At 54.5% G+C, this 21,659-nt stretch overlaps 7 protein-coding genes across 7 annotated transcripts; 5 read left to right on the forward strand and 2 right to left on the reverse strand.

The window, feature by feature from the left end:
• Positions 1-1,686: 1,686 nt before the first annotated feature.
• Positions 1,687-2,586, forward strand: CMQ_5288 (uncharacterized protein; the record flags this gene model as incomplete). Its single annotated transcript, XM_014319033.1, has 1 exon — positions 1,687-2,586. One exon carries the CDS (start codon positions 1,687-1,689, stop codon positions 2,584-2,586), a length of 900 nt encoding a protein of 299 aa, XP_014174508.1.
• Positions 2,587-3,196: 610 nt separating this feature from the next.
• On the reverse strand, positions 3,197-6,089 carry CMQ_5122 (c6 zinc finger domain containing protein; the record flags this gene model as incomplete). The annotated part of the gene is made up of 5 exons (XM_014318867.1): positions 3,197-4,016; positions 4,084-4,318; positions 4,386-4,504; positions 4,595-5,772; positions 5,829-6,089. The coding sequence occupies 5 exons, from the start codon at positions 6,087-6,089 to the stop codon at positions 3,197-3,199; spliced, it is 2,613 nt and encodes an 870-aa protein (XP_014174342.1).
• A 994-nt stretch (positions 6,090-7,083) lies between these two features.
• CMQ_5379 (serine/threonine-protein kinase) lies at positions 7,084-10,873 on the forward strand (the record flags this gene model as incomplete). Its single annotated transcript, XM_014319124.1, has 6 exons — positions 7,084-7,175; positions 7,645-7,992; positions 9,098-9,885; positions 9,954-10,044; positions 10,106-10,370; positions 10,433-10,873. The coding sequence occupies 6 exons, from the start codon at positions 7,084-7,086 to the stop codon at positions 10,871-10,873; spliced, it is 2,025 nt and encodes a 674-aa protein (XP_014174599.1).
• A 1,028-nt stretch (positions 10,874-11,901) lies between these two features.
• CMQ_5296 (nuclear envelope protein) lies at positions 11,902-13,599 on the reverse strand (the record flags this gene model as incomplete). Its single annotated transcript, XM_014319041.1, has 3 exons — positions 11,902-12,291; positions 12,364-13,421; positions 13,491-13,599. The coding sequence occupies 3 exons, from the start codon at positions 13,597-13,599 to the stop codon at positions 11,902-11,904; spliced, it is 1,557 nt and encodes a 518-aa protein (XP_014174516.1).
• Positions 13,600-14,220: 621 nt separating this feature from the next.
• CMQ_5211 (transcriptional elongation factor) lies at positions 14,221-15,780 on the forward strand (the record flags this gene model as incomplete). The annotated part of the gene is made up of 3 exons (XM_014318956.1): positions 14,221-14,868; positions 14,945-15,423; positions 15,501-15,780. 3 exons carry the CDS (start codon positions 14,221-14,223, stop codon positions 15,778-15,780), a joined length of 1,407 nt encoding a protein of 468 aa, XP_014174431.1.
• Positions 15,781-16,733: 953 nt separating this feature from the next.
• On the forward strand, positions 16,734-18,157 carry CMQ_5324 (ribosome associated chaperone; the record flags this gene model as incomplete). The annotated part of the gene is made up of 2 exons (XM_014319069.1): positions 16,734-17,036; positions 17,105-18,157. The coding sequence occupies 2 exons, from the start codon at positions 16,734-16,736 to the stop codon at positions 18,155-18,157; spliced, it is 1,356 nt and encodes a 451-aa protein (XP_014174544.1).
• A 1,967-nt stretch (positions 18,158-20,124) lies between these two features.
• CMQ_5099 (c2h2 finger domain containing protein) lies at positions 20,125-20,779 on the forward strand (the record flags this gene model as incomplete). Its single annotated transcript, XM_014318844.1, has 2 exons — positions 20,125-20,133; positions 20,228-20,779. The coding sequence occupies 2 exons, from the start codon at positions 20,125-20,127 to the stop codon at positions 20,777-20,779; spliced, it is 561 nt and encodes a 186-aa protein (XP_014174319.1).
• Positions 20,780-21,659: the final 880 nt, after the last annotated feature.

Below are 21,659 nucleotides of genomic sequence, written 5' to 3' on the forward strand. Positions count from 1 at the left end.
TCACAACTGATGTAGCTTCCCGACCACTGTCGCACCTCAGGGATTCTGCTCCCCTGCTCTAAAATCGTCTCTTTTGCTTGTTTTTGCTGTTTCAGGACTACGAGTGCGTCCATACGGCCCAACACTCATCGCACGACAGAAAATAGTGGCCCAATGCCGCCTCGTGACATTGCATGTCGTCGAACTCTACGACATACTCCGTACTCCGTACCCAAATAAATGGAGGGCCGTTCCGGCTTTGTTTCGTGACGATCTTATCATCATAGTGAAAAAAAGGATATGTATCAAACGTCCAGCGAAGGTGATCATTCTAGGTGTCTTGTTGCACCAGTACCCCGTAGTGCGTAGCAGTCCTCCTTTCCTAGTGATGAATTGGACGTCCAGACGTTACGTGGGGCATTTCTCAATTTAAACACACTCCAGTGCCTACCCAGCGGTCTGGGCATTTTGTAAGCAGCATCGACCTGTCATTTGCGCCTTGGATTCATCCAATTGAGGTCTAGCCGATGTTTTTAAGCGGAATACGAATATGTAGCACAATCTCATCTTCGAAATGATGAAGAAACGGCTCACGCGATTCCTGGTTGGCTTGAATCGCTTTCAGCTCCACTCGAATCTTGATTTCTTCTTTAAGCGAATCTGCCCCCCAACGACCTTGTATGACATGCCTAAAGCCGATATATACGTCGTAGAATTGCCACTTTATATAAGTTTAGGATGAGCTGAAATCTTCCAATATACTAACAAGGCCTAAAATTGGAAGGATCGCAATCAGCATATACGTGACAAACTCGAACCATGCAAACACAAGTATAATATATACATCAAACAAGCCTCACGGGGTTGCCCACCGACTAAAACGAAGACCTAAAGTATAAGAACACAATGGGCGTATCTTCAGGCAGTTCGCGTTCTAAGGCCGTCGTTCAGGTGCAAATGTCTCTAGAATGTCCTTCATAGGGAGATCAAGCGAAGTCGGAAGCTGCCGATTTTGGCCAAACGATAATATCATCACTTTCGTAAAATCTCAGTGCGTACATTATGAGTCAGCTGTGGTATCTGAAAGAGGAAGGGGCGAGGCAGGTGAACAACAAGAAGTGGCTCTTCTCTCTTCTGTGCTGCCCTCGGTTGTCGGGGCATTTGGCTCCAAATTGCACATCTCTTAGTTCGTCTCATCAGAAAACACACTGCTTTGTGTTATACGTCAACCAATCAGTGCGACTCGTGACGATGCCTCGTTGGCGTCGAAAACCTAAAATTAAATTACCATTTTACGACCCTGGCCGTCCGAATCCACCATATACTATAGGCAGCCGGTGGGAGATCCAAAAGCATGACCCTCCTCCACCGTTTGGTGCCGGTTACAAAGCGCTGCATAGAAGAGGGCCACAAGCGCTGGCAAAAATGCTTCGGGAGCAGCTACCACAGAGTGTTTACTGCATGCTAAACCCGCCACAAGGGCCCGAGCCGCCACTTGATGCACCTAAAGTGCAGATTGAGGTAGTGGAAACATTGAGAGTGAATGTTTCACAGGGACCTCAGGTGTTAGTTTGCCGAATCATAGGCGGTGACGGAGACGATCTAGAAAGAAGGTCGAAAGAACGCAATTGCCAACTGGTAGCTAAGCTATATGATCCCCTCTATTACCACCACGACGGACAATTCGACATCATTGAGCTAGCCGACATGGAGTACAGCCGCGAGGCGGCCGCATATGGGCATCTGCAAGAGGAGGGTGTCGATGGGCAGTTTCTGCCTGCGTACTTTGGCTCCTTCACGCTGGATGTTCCACTGGAAGAACAGCAGCGAGAAATTCTCGACAGATATGCGCAGGGAAGGGACAGAGGGGGGGCCGATGCCAAAGTGCGGCGTGTGAGGCTGACGATGATGGAAAAGATTGAGAGACAGCCGATGACATACCAGCTTGTATTTGGCGACCTGAGTGTAGTTCCGGCAGAGACACGACTCACAGCCATTGCGACGACAATGGAGGCCTACGCAAGGCTACACTTCCACGGCGTTATTCATGGCGACTTGGCACCACGTAACGTCTTCGTCGAAGACAAGGGACGCAACAACGACAGTAACCCAAAGGCGAGCGGGCATTTGCGGTTCTATCGATTCATCGACCTTGATCTTGCCTACATTCTCGGCCGATCCGACTCTTCGTATCCACGACGGCCAGCACATGAAACACGTCCACGCAATCCCATACTTCTGTTCTGGCAGGTGTTTGAAAGTGGCGCGGCCAACATGTACTACTGGCTGCCCTCAAACTTGCGCAACACCCGGGACTTTCACGGCTGGATGCTCCAACGATGGTATGGAGACACGCGTTTCGAACCAATTGGCGCTGTGCCGGAGCCTTCCGCCGACGGAATACCCTGGGACACGGGGGCGGCTGCCAAGGACGTCAAGTGGCCAGGGGACAAAACGCCAGAAACTGGGATCGGCAGGCAGAACGATGTGGTACCCATGACAGTACTTAAGATTCCAAGCAAGGCTGACGCAAGCCAGATGAGCGGAGAGCCAGGAATAGATGGAGGCCAAGATGACAAGCCTGCAAGACCGGAGGGGTTCTGGTGAATAACAACCGAAGGTGTTCGGAACAGGTGACAGGCTGTTGATTGGTGGTTCTGGTGGAAAATCGCATGTAATTTCACCAGTTTTACGTTTCAATGTCTGTACAAAGCGAAACGCTTTTTCTCAAACAAAATGGGGCATGGTAGATTATTGGCTATACAGACTTCAGTCACAGGTTCGGCAAAGACGCCGATTGCACATTCGCTGACGTCTATAATAAAGGCCCATAATGTGGGCTACGGATAAACCCGGTCCTATGGTGCAGTGGTTAGCATGGTGCTCTTGTAAGTTGCCACTTTACTCCGACAGATGATTGCACAATGAGAATTTTCCTAACAAATCAAACAGATAGATCCAGGGATTCGTCCTTGTTTACTATGATAGTAATGCACAGGTCGTGGGTTCGAACCCCACTAGGACCATTTTTTTATGCGATAAGCATGCCATTCGTTCTTATACATGAGCGGTATAATAATACATACGGAGTGTTCGAGAGTCGTTTTTTTTACCATGCAAAGGCCCTTAAATTAATATCACTTGTGTGTGCGCGGGTGCCATCGTAGTGGAAGTCTCATTAATTATCTTTTGGTGCACTTCCACTGCGCCCGGCCGATCACAGCAAGGCAAATCCGGCCGCTTCCAACTTCTCTCCTGATTCTAGCATCGGCCGGCCTTGCATAGGAAAAGGCCAGAACAAAGGGTTTTCTATGCATTCCGAGCTCGCCATGCTGGTTAGCGACGCCGGGAGTACACTGGCCGCTGTGGAAACCGTCTTGGAAACTCCGTCAGCCAAGCTGCCCCAAGTGCTATTGAAGTCACTCTCCTCCATGTTTGGGGCAAAAAAGTTGAGGCTGTTGGTCATTGGCCGCACTGTACGAGTATTTTCAACCTCCACGATATCGCCGCTCGGCGTTTTGGCCACAACCAAAACGTGCACATCGATGTTCCACTTCTTGGTGAGGAATCGTAATATGCTGAGAGCCTGCTCGGCAAAATGGTGACATGGAACCATCTCTGTGAGGTCTGCGATGCCGCGGTTGATAGATTCCACCACTCTTGGGTCCAGTTTATGCACAGGTCGCATACGATGCCCACGGTTTTCCGCCCTTTTGCTATTCTCGACCGCGTCTTGTCCGGTAGCGAAATCCAGCTCTGGTCCCGGCGGTCCTGCTGCATGGTGGTCGTGCATGGCCGAGTCGAAGTCTTTTGAAAACGCCCCGATGGCAAGGTGCATGATGCATGCAGTGAGCACAAAGTATGGCACGAAGGATGGCGTTCTCTGCAATGTGTATAGTTGCGAGTACGACCTCAGCAGACCTTGGATGGCATCTGCAGCCTGCAGGCACACATCCCGAGGTAAGATGCTGGACCCGATGATTCGCAGTTTGATGAGAGGCCGGAAGAGCAGCAAAATCGCAAAATGGTAGTACATACTATCACGGAGATGGTCAACGACTCTCCACCACGTCCGTATGGTGAGATGAAGGTCCGGGTACTTACTGTGCAAAGAGGACTGCTGGTGTGAAGTTGCGACCCAGCCGCAAGGCCTCAGGGATGGAGTCGTACCAGTTCAGATACTGCGTGTACATGCCGAGCAAGTTGCGGCTGATGAGAGGGCGTCCTGGTGTATGAAGGATATAGAGCGATCGGTGGACTAGTTCGCTCAGGTCACAGAAGCACGTGTACACAGACCGGACGTTGGATGGTTGTTGGCTCGACTGATAAAGGGGTGTACCTATGCAGTGTAGCGGGATTAGACAAACCATAGCGACGCGACGAGCGGCAAGAGTCAAACTGCTTACCTCCATCGGTGTAGGGAATCCACAAGGATGCCTCAATATCATCAATGATTGCGGGCTTTGGTGGAAGGGTGAGAAAATATGAGCACTGTGGGAGAGATCCGGTAGCGAGTGACCACGCACTGGGAAGAAAAGTCGCTCGGACTGATCAGAATTTGGAATTGTCCATGGCTACAACACGAAGCAAGCACAAACCAGGGGAGATAACTCACTGGTCAAGGGCAAAGGCGCCCCAGAAGGTGGCGGCCTGCACGGCAGCCTCTTCCTCATCACCGTCTTCGTACTGGACCTGATGCAGTCCCATCTCGATGGCCAGGCGGATACTCTGGCCAGCATAGTACCAGCTCTCCGAGTCACGGCCACAGCTGGCTTCGCGGATCGACATGATGCCCAGGGCCTGAATGGTGGTAAAGGAGTGGTGGTTCGACTCGAGCTGCAGCAGCCGCTGGCATTCTTTGAAGAAATGGTTGCCAGAGGAATAGGGATCATCCGGGTTGGAGCGCGTGTTTGGCTGTGTGGAGAAGCGACAGCCCAGAGCCAGCAGGGCGTTGACCAGCATGGGTGAGCAGTACCGCTCGCATCCGTGTTGGAAGTCCTGGAGGAAATGCTCCTTGCTGAGCGAGGCAAACGTGGGATACTCCCAGCAGAAGTAGAGGGCCAGAAGATGCTGCACAAGATGGGAGTCGTTGGTGATGCTTGTCCAGCTGCTTGCAGGGACCTTCCTTCCGGTGGCAGCAGGGGCAAGGATCTGGTCCAGGCCACGATACGGGCCTTCAGAGGAAGCCGAGGGGCTATTGCTATCAGCCCAGGAGCCGACGCGGGACTGGGATGGCGCGCTCGGGGTCCAGTCCTGGCGAGAGTTGCTGCTGGTCGAGGCTGCCTGGCCGGGACCCGGATACAGCTCGTTTGCCCAGAGGCTGTCCTGGGACTGTGTCGGCTGCTGCTGATCGAGCTGGCTTCGGAGCGACCCGGGTCCGGTAGAGCTGCTGCCTCCTGCACCGCTAGGCGTGAGGCCACCAGGCGAAAAGGGCGTGTAGGGGACTGTGCCACCGCCTGCAAATGCCGGTGGCATGTGGTTGCTAAATGCCGGTGGCAGAATGCCGGTGGTGGGCATTCTGACCTGCGACCCGTGCAGGCTCTGGGACAGACCCCCGTCCAGCCATTCGGATATATCGTCGACCGACTGGCCGCCGTGCAGCCGTTGTAGCACCTCCTCCCAAAGCTCGGGTCGGGCAAGAGCCGAGAGCACGCTGTCGCTGGAGCGTTGACGGCGACGCAGGTTCTCGATCTCGTTTCGCAGGTCTTCTTTCGATTGGCGAACCGGGAGCTCGTAGACGCAGGCGACGCTCCGTTGAGCCCTGCACCGGCCGCACGGCTTGCGGCCATCACACTGTCAGGGGGTGGTTAGCATCCGGGCTGAAAGAGCGTCGGGGTGTGTTTGCGAACCTTGACACGCTTCTTTCGGCACTCGTTGCAGGCGTTGGGCGTAACAACCCCGATACCGCGACGCCGTTTGGACAGCTGCTGCTGCGAAGCAGGCACGTCGAGCGATGAGGGCGACTGGAGGTCTGGCTCTGGCTCCCATACGGCCGGTTGTTTGCCCTGGCTGCCTGTGCTCATGGTGGCAGGAGTCGGTATCGAAGGAGGCCCTGACGGGGTGTCGTCCTCCATTGGGTCCATTGGGTCCATTGGGTCCATTGGGTCCATGTAGGCAGATGGCCCGGCAGGTTCTCCGGTAGCTGGCTGTCGCCGCCTCCCCCTCCTCCTTCGTCCAGGGTGGCCTGAAGTCGGTCCGGATGCCTGGCCGTTTCAAGTGCCGCGCTTGAAAGTTGACGGGTAGTGGGCAAGATGCGCACACAGTACCATGCTTGTCATGTGCTGTGTCCTGCTCTGGTGCTGTGTCCTGCCTTGGAGTGCGATGGGCATCAGCTGTCAGCTCCTGCGCTGGCCTCGAGGAGGGGGGGAGGATACAGGGCGATGAGGTGCGAATCCCAGGACTTTATGTACCGTGCAAGTCTTGGACCCTGCACGAGCTTCGTGGTGTTGTGTGCTGGGCAATTCGGGAAAGAGAGCAATAGGGCCAGATGCTCTTTCCTCTGCGACCAAGGTGAGAAGAAACCTGTGCTTAAAACGTGGGGTCCACGGTGCTGCAGGTGCCGGCGTACTGTGCGTGCAGACTGTGGCTGTAATAAATACAGAGGGGCTGCGGCTGACAACAGCGTCTACGGCGGGAACATCTAGATCCGCACCATTGCTGAACCCCGCACCGAATGCGCTGATGGTGATTCAGACAGGACAGACGGGCTCGGCTGTCTTTGCTGTCTGCGTTGAGCTCGCTGTCCGGTGGTGTGCATGCGTTTGCTAGCGAGGTATCTTTTACTCCATACTTTCTGGCCTAGCTTACCCAACGCGCAATTAAGCAGTGTGGCTTGTCACACTTACGGAGTAGTGCGGTCATTATAGCGCCTCAGCGCATTTGTCTATCTCGACAGACCGACTGACACGGTGGCAGCCATTTGGTGGAGCAAGCGCCATTATTGCGGGAGTAGAACGGGGTCGGAAGGTCCTTTTCACGGCAGGCGTTGGAGACGCCGAACTGGAGTGCAGACAAGAGGGGCCAAGGCCACCAGTTGCGGGTGAGCTGTCCGCCTTTTGGTTGTATCTGCTGGGCCGCGGCATTCGGGCCGAACTCATCACAGAGATGGACTGGTGGGATGAGGCCGAGCTGGCTGGCTCTTTGACAAAGGCTTTGACGAGAGCTGCGTTTCAGGCCCAACGTCCTGATTGGCCGGCGTAAGCACCGTGAGAACGGTGTGGCTGGAGCTGTGTCACGCTTTTCCCTCCAGCGCTAGGCACCTGATACACCCCTCCTTTGTACGAAGGGCCTCTGCAACAATTGTACCCTCCTTCGATCCTATCTCCTCTCTGCATCTCGAACGGTCGACCGATGCGTATCCTGTCCCCCGCCAGCCAACGTGCGTGCGTCGACGAGCTGTTCTCTTGCTAGCCACCTGCCACGCGTGACTGTTCTTCTTTGACATTGTGAACTACGAGCACGGCCCCCAAAGCTCTTTGTCCCTGGCCGCCCGAAGACAAGACGAATCTACAGAGCCGGCGAGAAAGCGTGCGTCGACAAGAGATCAGTCAAAGACCAGATAGGCCAAGAAGTTGAGAAGCAAGAAGCAAGAAAGCAAGAACAGAGAGCACTCGCCATCTGCTTGGGCGCGACAGTCTGAGTGCGATAAGATCTCTCTCTTACAAGCGTCCTCAACAAAGGCACCCCACTGTCTCTCAAGTCTCCACCGCACGCCGCCACCACCGCCACAAACACCGCGTGCCTTTGGGCCCGCCGCTCAGCAGGGCCCAGCCCACTCGAATATCGCAGCACCACTGCTTCACGGCCGGACGGCCTCATCCTCCATCTTCACAACCACGGCCTCACCATGAACGGCGCACCATCCACGGCCGACGCTGCGCCAGCTGCACCAGCTGCGCCGAACAAGGCCCAATCAACCCCGCTGGCATCGGCGAATGGCAGCGGCAGCGCCGGTGCAGGTGCCATCAAGAAGCGCAAGAAGGATGCGCTGAAGCCCATCATCACGACCGAAGAGTAAGTCTGACCGCCCTGCATTCTACGCGTCTCTTCAGCCCGCCTCGTGCCTCCCTTTGTACCGTGCCCTTACTTTATCTGTGCCCGTCTCGCTGCATCTATTTGCACCCTTCTGCCGTCTGTTTCGCCCTGTTTTCAACCGTCTCAACTCCTGCCTCCTCTTGTCTGTTTCATCTGCTCCAATCCATTCTCTCCACGCGCACACACCCCCTGTCCATCTTCGCTCTTTGGGGCTGAGCGCATCGCCTGGCCCTCGGCAGCCCGGCGCGACGCAGGGAGAACGTGAAGAAAGACAGCTACACGGCCTGCACAAATCACATTTCCCCGCTGCCTCTCCTCTTTTGCCCGCTGCCTTGCCCGCTGCCAACCTTCCCTGCCCAATCCTTGGGGCGAATGCCTGCTCGCCCTCATCGCTTTTTATCCACTTGTCGCCATATTCACTCCCCAAACCCATTCAGTTCCATCTTTACACCTTCTCATTCTGCCATTGCCGCTCTCCGCCACCTCTCTCCGCCGCTTCGCCTCCCTGCCTTCATCTCCCTCGTCGTACTTCGCTTTTCCACCTCTTCAACGCTCTCTCTTTTACTTTTCCCTTCCCAATCACCTCAGCACACTTCCCCCCTCTTCTATACCCCTCCTCTGCTGTCAGCCGCATACCATGACCAACCCGCCACCACAATTCTACCCGCCTACTACCCAGCTTTCGTCTGTTCTCTCGCATACTCATCCCCGTGCCAACATATTGACCATCGCCGCCTATTCGATGGCCCTTGGCCCCTCGACCTTTGCACTCTCTTCCTCCTCTGTCCCGTCCTTTCCCTCTCTCACCCCCTTCCCCTATTCTTTTTCCTCTGAACACGCTTCTGTCTACTACCGCTCCCATGTTGCAGAGTCTCCTGCCCAGTCTTCGCGACCGAGACCCGCCCAAGCCAAGGTTCTTTCCGCCTCTCCTTCCCTCAGGCGCTGCTTTTCTATCGCCATAAGCGATCTCAACCCCTCACCCCACTCTGTCGCAATTTGCTTTCGGAGCTTACGCCGTTTGCATGCATACCATGTATACCGTGGCATATATCGAGGACCAGCTAACCCGTGTCTTCAACAACAGGCCGCCTCACCACTCTAGCCTGAACCAATCTCCAGCCGCATCCTCCTCCGCCGATGATGCTGCCGAGAACACCGCCGACGAAGAAGACTCCGAGGATTACTGCAAGGGTGGATACCACCCCGTGGAGATTGGCGAGAAGTTCCACGATGGCAGATACGTTGTCGTCCGCAAGCTAGGCTGGGGGCACTTTTCTACTGTCTGGCTGTCGCGCGACACTGTCACTGGGAAGCACGTGGCCTTGAAGGTTGTCCGGTCGGCCGCACACTATACGGAAACGGCCATCGACGAGATCAAGCTTCTCAAGAAGATTGTGCAAGCAAATCCAAGCCACCCCGGTCGGAAACACGTCATCAGCCTGCTAGACTCCTTCGAGCACAAGGGCCCAAATGGCACTCACGTCTGCATGGTTTTCGAAGTCCTCGGCGAGACCCTGCTAGGCCTCATCAAGAAGTGGAATCACCGTGGCATTCCAATGTATCTTGTCAAGCAGATCACAAAGCAGGTGCTACTCGGCCTCGACTACCTTCACCGCGAATGCGGTATCATCCACACCGACCTCAAGCCAGAGAATGTCCTAATCGAGATCGGCGATGTCGAGCAGATCGTCAAGAAAGTCGTAAAGACCGACAACTCAGACAAAAAAAACAACCGGAACGGGAGGAGGAGGAGACGAACCCTTATCACCGGAAGCCAGCCGTTGCCCTCGCCTCTGAATGCAAACTTCGGTCACTCAACCCCCTTCTCCACGTCCAGCTCCCACTCCAATCTCGGCCAGGTCTTGCACGACTGTACGTTCGCTTCCACCATCTCTGCCTCTTGACGCTGTTGCCACGCATCTTACTGACTTTCTGTGCAGGGGCACAAAAGTCCAACTCGCCGGCAGGTGCTGATAGGGACCCCAAGGATGCTCTTGCTGAAGAGGTGCAGAAAAAGAGAGAGCAGACTGAGTAAGTCTTCGGTGTGCGGTTCGCATCTACTTCCACCTCCCCCCCTCTGACCGTTCTGTAGGGACATCCTTGCCAAGAAAGTTTCCAATGTGACTCTGGATAAATCACCCCCTCACCATTCTACGTCTCCCTCCGACAGCGACAAGCGCAAGGTCGAGGACAAGGGCCTGGACACTATCAGCGTCAAAATAGCCGATCTTGGCAACGCCTGCTGGGTCAACCACCACTTCACAAACGATATCCAGACCCGGCAATATCGGTCCCCGGAGGTCATTTTAGGCGCCAAATGGGGAGCCAGCACGGATGTATGGAGCATGGCTGCTATGGTCAGTGTTTTCTTTGGGTATCTGCTTTGCATGTCTGTGAAGCTTGCTGACAGCCGCAACAGGTGTTCGAGCTCATCACCGGTGATTACCTCTTTGACCCGCAGTCGGGAACCAAGTATGGCAAAGACGATGACCACATCGCCCAGATCATTGAGCTGCTTGGGCCCTTTCCCAAGTCGCTCTGCTTGTCTGGGAAATGGTCGCAAGAGATTTTCAACCGCAAGGGTGACCTACGAAACATCCACCGCCTCCGCCACTGGGCGCTCCCAGACGTGCTTCGCGAGAAATATCATTTCCGAGACGATGAAGCGAGACGCATTTCCGAGTTCCTGCTTCCCCTCCTCGAGCTTGTTCCGGAGAAGCGCGCCAATGCCGGCGGCATGGCTTCGCACCAGTGGCTAGATGACACCCCGGGCATGCAAGGAACCAAAATAGAAGGTGTTGAGGTGGGCAGCCGGGGAGAAAGTATAGAAGGCTGGGCAACGGAGGTTCGAAAACGGTAAAGGAGCACTAGACAATGCTTCGCGTTCCGGCTTCTTCTCTGTATATCTGGTTATGATGTCCCCCTCCTCCGCCCCTCCTTTTCGAAGCCCAAGTTTTCGATCTTTTATGAGACCTTACCTAACCTTCACTATATTACCTGACTGCTGTCTCCTATTGCTTTGACAAGTAGGGGGTTACGAGCGGACCGCTTCGTGCGGAAGTCTTTTCTTATCTCATTTTTCATTGGTTTTTCATTGTGCTGTCCATAACTGGAACATAGATCTGTATTCCCGGTTTATCTACTGTGCTGTCGTCGCATGAGGCACTGCAGTATAATAACGGCGGTCATCTCTCGCTCTTCAAGGGTAGGGCAGCCTCGTGTTGGTTGGCTATCGCATATGCTAGGCCACCACAGCCATAGTAGACGTGTAATACGTGAACTTGCATTTGATACTGCTCCAAGATGTCCTTCTATGCTGGATTTCTAGTATAAGCGTTCATCTGGACCAGAATGACCAACTCATACAACCAGCCTGCTCTTTTTCGCTTTGGCATGCTTAGAGGGTCGTCTATTGTTAATACCACTAACGGCAGCACACTTGGCTGGTGCAGCATCTAATACTACATTGTTGCTGCCATAAATTTGAAACCCTTGAACTATATCAAGCTACCAAACCCACATTATCCTATTCTTACATCCAACCCTAAACGAGTCACTATTGAGACTTTGCAGCACCCAGGTACACTTGAAAATAATTCTATAACAAATAAAAAAGGCAAGGCAAAAGACAGTAATGTGACACCATATTGTGTGCCAGGGGGATGGTATATTATGGGAAGCGTCTGTCAGCTTCCCAACGCATATAGACACACATCGATGGACGACTCGCGCGCCTCCGTTCACAAAGGGGTGCACCACGTTTCGGTATTCGATCCGCCATCGGTACGTGACGATCAAGCACGCGCTTGTAAACGACGCTCAGCTCTCAAGGCCCAGGCTACCCGTAACCACTACGACCGTCGTGTCGCATATACAAGCATGACATTCTCAATGGCCCTTGCTTGGGCTGCGGTACCTGACCTTTGTTGGGCTCCGGCTCCGCTCACCCTTGCTAGGACTCCGTCGGAACGATGGTGTCTGGGGTGCTGCCATGATAGCCGCCCGTGGTGCATCTGGCGACATTTCCGTATCTGTGGGAGTGCCGGGCATGAATTCTCGGCGAATATGCCGGGGTGTTTGGCCAATGGGCGCCCAGATATAAGCCTGGTTTGGGTCTTGGGATGCTGGCATCATTGGGGCACCGGCTGGCTGAGATGCATATGGCCGGTGTGCTGCTGCATTGCCGCTGGCTTGGCTCACAAAGGCCGTCTCGCGGAAGCGGCTGAAGCCCAGGTTGCTGGCAAGCACCATGGCTAACATGGCTGATATGATGAAGCCCTGCGAGGTATATGTTAGCAATGCTTACATGCTTACAAGTGGAAGTAGACTATATGGAGAGAGCACACGCACCCATGCCTTGATACTCATAGCACCAACAAACTCATTGATAATCTCGGCCACGTTCTTGGCCGACACCTGCATCTTCATGACGCTCGATGGGTCTTGGTTCATGCACACCTCCCATTCGTCACACACCACATTCAGCGCCGGCAGCCGTTCCGTCTTGGGCGCACACCGATTCTTGGTATACTCGTGTGCGCAAGCGTTCATATCTGCTAGGAGCCTTGATCGTGCGGCATCTGCGGCATAGGATATATCTGCGCGCATCATCGAGATACCGCCCCATACGAACCACATGAAGACCGAGACCAGGAAGACGTTGATGCCCAGCTGCACCCACCACGACAAGATCAATGGCACATTTGGGTGTTCATGGATCGCCGCAAACAGATTGCCAATAAAGCCCCGATCTGCCCCCCCGGAAGCATAGTCTGTAGAGTGCTTGTTTTTGCTGAAGAGCCGTCTTTCCCGCCTGTCCCCGGCGGTACGTTCGCTCATGTCTGTGTCGTCGCTTTCTTCATCAGATGTATAGGCTGCGTTGAAGCGGTTTCGAACACTGCCAACATCCCTGTCTCCCATCTGTCGCTTCCGCTTCCGCACCTTGTCCCTCCGGTTGAAGAAGGCTTCCAAAGCGCCTCGTGGTACCTCGCCGCGGCCAGGGGTATGACCTGTAGTTGTTGACACAGACTGGCTTCTTTCCGAGAAGAGTCTGCGACCCACTGCTGATGCAGGCGTCTGGCTATATCTCTCGTGGTCGTCCGGTGTGTCGCCCGGCAATTCAGACACGTCGCTGGCCATTGCTGGGCTCTCTTCGGCGCCCGAGTACTCAGACATGGCATCATCAGGCCGTTTTTGGGGAGTTGTAAAGGAGGGATTGCGGAACGCTGACGCCGCTGGATATTGCCTTGCAGCGAGCGGCTTGAAAAAGGATGAGCTGGGCGGCCTCGGAAACAATTGTTTTGACGGTGAAGGAGGACCAGGCTGTGAGAGTCCGCTCGGGGTCTTCGATGCGAAGGGGTTGGTCAACTTGGTTGCCCGTGAGGGCGAGGCTGCACCAAAGGACGAGGCTGGTAGCGGTCAGGACACAAAAAAGAAACGACCACATTAAGGAGGGGGTGGACAGGTGCCCAACCTACTGCCGAACGGTTGGCGAGGTACTTGGGAAAAGGGACTGGACATATCCAGAGGCCCGCTACTATTCTGGTATTCCCAGTCCATTGGGCTTTCGAAAGTTCTCCGGCTCATGGTGGCGATAGGGCAATGTTACTGCACAGTCTGCTTCTCGGAGAAACGGTGTTTTGTTTATTATTTGCTTGCGGAGTTTTCTGGAGGGGTGTTGGAGGTTCTGCCTGGCTACCAACACAGCATTGAAGCATGATATCAGAGAACATCCAGGTTTCTTCTGCGATAGAGGGGCATGTCGAGCGGGTAAGATTCCTGCAGATTTGTTCTCCAAACTTTTGTCGTGGTGGCAACGAAGCGCCACTCGTAAACAAGACGATGCAGCTACTGCATCCGCCGATGCCTGAGGCACTACTCAGAACTAGCGCCACAGGGGCTGATTTAGCTCTCCCGAGATCGTACCTGCTCTCAGCCACAGGCATCCTTTTCTCACATTTCTTTGGACGGATAAGAAAGTTAAGAAGGCTTCTTTTCGGCGGGCGTCTTCCGTGTTTATTGACTCCCCTCAGCACTTCTTCAATTTCTATCGCCCTCTTCATGGTATTTCTTCCTAACCGACGCTAGAGCTTTGAAGGACCCGGGGCGCGCTTTCATTTCGTGCGCCTAGCTACAGACCAATTGTCGCGCCTTCTCGCACTTACCTCTTCTTCCACTCAATACCTGCTTCTGCCGAATCACCTCATAATGGCAGACACAGAACCGGTCCGCTCGCCGTTGAGCACGCCAGATGCTGAAGCCGGCGAGCATGGCTCCCCAGAACTTGCACCACCAACTTCCAACAAGGCGGCTTCAGACAGGGAAGAAGGCGAGGAGGTGGAGGGTGAGGACGACAACTCCAAGAGTAGGCCGAAAGCCGATGACAACGATGAAGGTGGCGATGGTGACGGTAATTCGGAAGATGACCTGCTGTCGGACGTGGACGAGGACCAGTTTGAGGACTACGACCCGGCCACGGCATACATTGAAGAGCGCCCGATCACAATCGACGAAGAAGCAGCCCGCGGATTAAAATCGGCCAAGCGCAAGCGATCCGCTGGAGATGGCAAGGCCCAAAAAGCCAGAGAAGCTCGCCGCGACAAAAAGCGGCGGCCGGTTGCAGGGAAGGAAGAAGAAGAAGGAGACGTAGCACCCGGAATCACCAAAAGCGACGGGCCGAAGAGGTCGCGCAGGCCACATGGAGGCGAGAACGTGGCCCGTAGGAAGAAGTCCCAGTCGCCAGAGGTGAACGAAGAAGACCTGTCGCCAGAGGAGCGCCGCAAACGGGCGCTGGATCGGGCAATCAACCTCGCTATCCGCAACCCGAACAAGCGGAGACGGAAACAGGATGAAGAGGTATGATATGACCTGTGCAGAAAAGTTCAGTCCATGGTATAAGTGGGAGAGTCGCGTGCTGATTTGTTCTTGCCAGGACCTCGAGCAAGCTGCCGACGAAGAGATCGCACAACTTAAGATCAGGATGGAGAAGGCGTGCATGGCCGATATCGACGCACGCGCCGAGGGCAAACCGGCGGTGAGCAAGCTGCAGCTGCTACCGCAGGTAATGTCCGTATTGAATCGCAACGATATCCAGGAGACGGTGCTGGATCCGGAAACCAACTTTCTGCAGTCGGTCAAGTTTTTCCTCGAACCGCTGAATGACGGCTCGCTGCCGAGCTACACCATCCAACGTGACATCTTCACGTGTCTCACAAAGTTGCCGATTGAGAAGGATGCTCTTTTGAGCAGTGGCATCGGCAAAGTCGTGCTGTTCTACACGCGCAGCAAGCGGGCGGAACCCACGATCAAGCGCATGGCTGAGCGTCTGGTCGGCGAGTGGAGCCGGCCGATCCTCAAAAAGACTGACGACTTCAAGAAGCGCTACGTCGAGACTCGCGACTACGACTATCGGTGGGCCTTCTCCTTTCTAAGCGCTCATGGTACTCTTAACACTCTGTGTATTCTAACCAGTATCGTCCTCTTCGCAGTGCTGCCAAGATTGCCGAGCAAGGCACCCAAAGCCAATATACGCTTACAGAGCGGCCCATATCACGCTTTGAGCTGGACAAGGAGCTGCAGCTAGCACCGCCAGTGGTGAACCCGAATCGGGCGCAGCCAGTGGGCTTGCCGCAGTCCTACACAATTGCTCCGAAGAGCACATTCGACGGAAACAGGACCGGAGGGGAGTTCCGGCCGATTGGCGCCAGCAGCATGGAGGCGTTCCGCCGGATGACGCAGAAGGCCAAGCAGCGGAACAAGAAGAAATGAACAGGCGCAATGCCTGGGAAGTACATACTTGGAAGGGCGTTGGACTGAATGGAAGTGTAGGTTTTAATAGGGCTTCAGACAAGGCCGGCCCTACAGAGTCACCGCGAAGATTCTGTAAAGTACAATGGGGAGCATCACAGTTTAAACTTTTCGCATTATATGCTGAAGGCTTCCAATATCCTGATCGTGTTCATGTTGGGGCGTCTTTGCATCTCCAATGCTAGGCCGTGTTATCTGTCAGCACATGTTTTGCCGTCTATCGTGATAATCTGGTCGCCAAGCTTGACTGTATCATTGTCACCGCGTTCTATGTGTTCATGGATTTTCAATTCTAACACGTATGAGTTAGCAGGCTAGCTCTGCTTCGCTCGAGTTAATAGTGGGATTGCGACGCCTACTGTAAACTCCATCTTCCACCTTTCTCCCCTGGACTAAGTTGGTACTTAGAAACGCTGCAACTTGCTCAGCATGCTTGATGGCAGGCCCAACAGATGGGTCCGAAGCATTCAAGACCAGGTTCTCACGAAAACCAGTCCGGATCTTGTCTTGCGCCGCGGATAGAACCCTCGTGTCGCCTATATACCATAGTTAGAGCCACCTGTTGACGTTGTTGAGACGCATTTCTCAGGGCCTCTTTGCAATGCACCAAACGAGTGTTGTGATTTCATACCGTCAAAAGCCAATTTGGCGGCACGAAGGAGACCTCTGTACGCTGCAAGAGCCATGTGAAAGGCTGTTAAAGCATATAAAGCACTTTGTATTCGTGTGTCTTGCCGACTGCGAAGTGTTGCAGAAGCTGTTATGCAAAATGCTTAGTGTGATTGGGTAGCACGTGAAGCCGTCCCACTGCTTTCTACAAAAATAAAAAATGGAGCTTCCAAATAAAAGGTAACGAATTTTTCTCCCACTTCCTTTCTGTCGAGTACCGGCAACCTTAAGCTGCAACTGCAAATATGGCGGCGGCAACGACACTTATTTCGGACAGACATTTTCCTGTCCTCCCTGCAGGCTGGGAGGCAGAGGGGGATATCAAGCGCTTAAAGTCGCTTTCTGCTGGTGTCCACCGCAGTCTCGAGCCGGTTGGCCCGCAGTACCTTGCCCATGCCCGCCGCATGAGACATAACCGAACATTCTCCGAAGACGATCGGATAGAGGCTGAGGCACGGGCCAAGACGGTCGATGATGGTGACAACGACGGTGACATTAGCGAGCCTGAAGACCCCTCCCTGCTTCTTCGGGAAGCCAAGGATTGGAAGGTATGTACTCGGCGGTAGCATCCTTAATTCGAGAACCTGTATGCTAAACCCCCGCTTCCAATATATAGAGCCAGGATCACTACGCTGTCCTCGGCCTGAGCAAGTACCGCTACAAGGCCACGGAAGAACAGATCAAGAAGGCCCATCGCAAGAAGGTTCTCAAGCACCACCCGGACAAGAAGGCTGCAGCCGGGCGCACCGAAGACGACAACTTCTTCAAGTGTATCCAAAAGGCAACGGAAGTGCTTCTCGACCCTGTCAGACGTCGCCAGTTTGACTCTGTGGATGAGGAGGCTGACGTGGAACCGCCAACCAAGAAGCAGCTGGCGTCCGCACACAAGGCTGACTACTATAAGCTCTGGAGCCGCGTCTTCAAATCGGAGGCGCGCTTCAGCCGGACCCAGCCGGTTCCTAGCTTTGGCAGTGAGAAATCGACCAAGGAAGAGGTGGAAAGCTTCTACAACTTCTGGTACAACTTTGACAGCTGGCGGTCATTTGAGTACCTGGACGAGGATGTTCCGGACGACAACGAGAACCGTGATCAGAAGCGTCACATGGAGCGCAAGAACACCAATGCGCGCAAGAAGAAGAAGGCCGAGGACAACAGCCGCCTGCGCAAGATCTTGGATGACGCATCCGCAGGTGATGAGCGTATCAAGCGTTTCCGCCAGGAGGCAAACGCGGCCAAGAACAAGAAGCGTTTGGAAAAGGAAGCCGCAGAGCTCGCAGCTCGCGAGGAGGCCGCTCGCAAGAAGGAGGAGGAGGCGCAGGCTGCAAAGGCGGCAGAAGAGGCTGCGAAAGCCGGCCGTGAAGCTGGAAAGAAGGCGAAGGAGGCTGCCAAGAACGCTGTCAAGAAGAACAAGCGTGTGCTCAAGGGCTCTGTCAAGGACGCCAACTACTTTGTCGCTGGTGGCGATGCTTCGGCTGCTGCCATCGACTCCGTCCTCGGCGATGTTGAGGTTGTTCAGGGCCGTCTGGACCCCGAAGAGATCGCCGGACTTGCAGCCCGCCTCAGCGGCCTCAAGGTGGCCGATGAGATTCGCAGTGTCTGGCGCAACGAGGTGGAACGCTTGGTCGGAGCTGGCAAGCTGAAAGCAGGCGATGCCTCTTCGTTGGCGTAAATGGTCAAAGTGTTTGCTGGTGTTGAGGAGGGTACTTTTCTCTCGTTGTCTTCGTTGCTAGAACATTTTTGCGAGAACCAACGGCGTCACCCGAATAGATCAGTGCTGTCACTGAAGTGGTCTCGACCCGAAAAGCTCGGGTTCGGTTTTGCCGGGCTCAATGCCGTCTTGACTATTGCCTCCGTCTCATTGCCGCCGGTTTAGACAAACTCCTTCCCTATGATAATGTAAAATTCATCACGCCAGGCGCCTCACATCCCAAATCCGCAGCAACCCAAAGCGTGCTGAGTGTATTGAAATCGGTCAGAGCTACGCTCCCCTTGTTGGAAGAGTATGGCCGTCTGGTCACAACCAAACTTTCTCCAACAGTCCGTCGTAGACAGTGCCTACCCATCCTTGCATCTTGCCGCCCCGAGCGACGACGCCCAGCCCGCCCGAAGCCCACGCTGCGAAGACAACGATGGTGGCAGTCTGGACGGCTAGCCACATCCTCCGTCTTTGCTTCCGTGCAGCTTTGTCCGCAGTGACGTTTCCCGTGGGTCTCCGGCCGTCTTCCCCGGAACTGCCGAGCGTGCTGCCGTCCCAAGCGGTCCTTTGAGCTATGTGTAGCCATCGTGCCCAGCCCCACACCATATGCCCCGAAGCGAGCCCGAGAAAAGCGACATATGAGAGCCAGGCTGTGACCGGGTGCCGAGCGAAGCCGTGGGCGACATATGCCAGCCCAATATCAGCACTGTCGCCTTCGACTGCAAGGGGTAGCAAGCGGTTGGCGACAATGTGTGAAGTGAGGGCGATAAAGAACACGTAGCCAGACGCGGAGATGATGCTCAGGGACGGCCACCCGGAATGCAAACGGGACCGGCTCCACCAGCTGCGAAGCTGGCTACCCCATGGCCTTGCCGGCCACTGCCTGTCTCGTTCTCTAACGGAAGTCTTCTGCTCACGAAGCTGGTCCGGCTTGGAGGTCAACCAGAAGCCAGACGTAGCACTCCCATAACGGCGGAGATTTTGCGAACGGCGCACCAGGCGAAGACCAACGCCCGCGACAACATGTGCCACGATGGGAACTAGCACGAGAAGAGGCTCTGATACGCGCGTCTGGTATATCTCGCGGGAGAGTAGGAGGTAGGATTCAGAAGCCGGCACAGAGCGCGTGGCAAGCGGCACCAACGATGTCGTGACAAGATGAACCGACGTGAAGATGGTGAATGCATAAGACGAATACCGCTGGACCCGAGTCACTTTGTCCCCGACAGCGAGGTCAGCTATGCTCTTTGTCCCAGCCAAATACAAGGACAGGGGGTGAGGGAAACAAACGGTAATACACCGCGCCGTGGCCAGAACCGCTCAAGCCCAGAGCAGACGTTGTCACGGCTGACGATATATTTGCACTGCGCGTTGAAGAATCTATGCTCGGAGCCCCGTCCTTCTCCTCGACCTTGAGGGGGAGATCCCTGTCCACATCGGGCAATGGCGTGGGGGCATCTACTATCGGTATCGGGTCCAGTTGCAGTAGAGACGCCAGAGTGTCTTGCGATGCTCTAGTATGTGATCGATGGTGCCTACTGTCGTCCATTGTGTCGTCTTGTCTGGAGGGGAGGGGCTAGCTAGGGCCCCACGTTTATGGTCAACTGCAGGTATGGTTGGGAAGCCGGACACGTCGCGGCGACTAGATTAGAGGTGGCAATGCTAGATGGCGTAGTTTGAGAACCGCTAGAATGGTATGAATGTTGAGATTGGCAACACCTCACATTTGATCAGTCGGTTGAGCCTCACAAGGTGAGGTAAGCACAAATGTGGCGCCCACTATTCGTCGGTGGGGGCATGCGCTGTGGCTTCGGTCAGTGCGCCGCAGAGCGCTAAACCGACAAGCACCGGCAATCCTCAAGCTCTCAGCATCTGCTCCGTAGATCAGAAGCAATGCAAAAGCTGGCATCTGCAATTCTGTTGCCACAGAACACCAAGCCATGGCTCCAGTGAGTAAACAGTATCCATTCGAAAATAAAAACGAGAGGCTGCATCTGGCACAAGACGCAAAGGCTGACGTATGCTTGTCTTCTTCGCCTCCAGAGATTCCAGACTCTCCGACCGGCGCAAACGGCGTCTGCGCGAGAGGCCATGCGTTCGTTTTTCTGCGATCTCTGCCAAAAGGGCTACTCTCGTATGAACGAATACGAAGCACACCTGTCTTCTTATGACCACTCGCACAAGCAGCGCCTCAAGGACATGAAAGCCATGGTTCGCGACCCAGCTGCAGCGGACCGAGCTCGCCGTCAGGAAGCCAAGGCCACAGATGCCGTGATCAGTATCAAGCTGAGTGCCGATGGCGGGACAGTTGGAGGCAGCCTAGACGGCAGCGGCAGCGGTGGTAGCAGCACTGCGCTCGGCAACAGCGGGGCAGGTTTCAAAAAGGGAGGTTTCCGAAAAGGAGGCTTTAAATCAGCATTTGCTACCACGGGTGACCCAGCACCTGCTGCCGCCCAAGTGTCTCCAACAGCACAGCCTTTACCGACAGCAACGCTTGCTCCAGCTCTTGCTACAGAGGGTCCTGGCAGTCTATTGGAAAGCGATACGGAAGATGAAGGCTACGAGCCATATGACCCGTGGAAACCAACGGACTGAGTATGTGGCGTGTAGGCCTGCAAATGAAAGCCTTCTAGTCCTGATTCGTCTGGCTGGACCACAACACGCAGTGCACGCTTGGACACACGCAGCACACTCACAGCTTTGAATATGCTGCCACGCCAATCCGAGACAAGTCTGCAGTGACCAAGGCGGCGTCAGGCGCAAAGGTCTGAAGTAGGCAAGCTGCGTCGACCACACTGTCATTATCGTCCCAAAAGTCGTGGTGTATGTGCAAGGGGAGCGATGTCCAAGTCGTAGTTGTCCTTGCCCAGCCTTTCTTGTAGCATTGAGAGGTGCTGCTTGAAGCTGTCCATCGGCACCGTGTTTTTGTGCAACTAATCACATCAACGAGAGCTGCCCCGGCTACATGAATCATACTCGATGTAAATAGGGAAAACATACCGTGCCGATGGTACACTCTCTTGTATCTTGCGAGTAGCTCTTTATGAGAGTGAAAAAAAAAAAAAAACACAAGAGGTCCTGCCCGGAATCGAACCGGGGCTACTGGAAGTGTGATTCATCAGAATCCAGTGTCCTAACCGCTAGACTACAGGACCATTGTCTATAACTCTACGGAATTATGGTAGGCTATATCGCAGCCTCGCCCTCCCCCAGGAATGTTCAGTGAGGCACTAATGTATACGCTATCAAAAGAATATTTGTAGAAAAACGATACGGAAAATGTCTCCATGTTATTGTCAGGCTCCTCCCATCAACACCCTGCGTCCCAGTCTTTCACTCTGCATATGTTATCTCGAGACAAGTCCGATTCGCAGGCTTCACCCCCTGTCCGCGGTATCAAAGTCCAATCCCATACAGAGTGCACCCACTGGCACTCAGATCGGGATATTATCGCCATACGCCATAAATGCTGCGG

Source organism: Grosmannia clavigera (assembly GCF_000143105.1).
Source record: "Grosmannia clavigera kw1407 unplaced genomic scaffold GCSC_132, whole genome shotgun sequence".
Classification (NCBI taxonomy): Eukaryota; Fungi; Ascomycota; class Sordariomycetes; order Ophiostomatales; family Ophiostomataceae; genus Leptographium; species Leptographium clavigerum.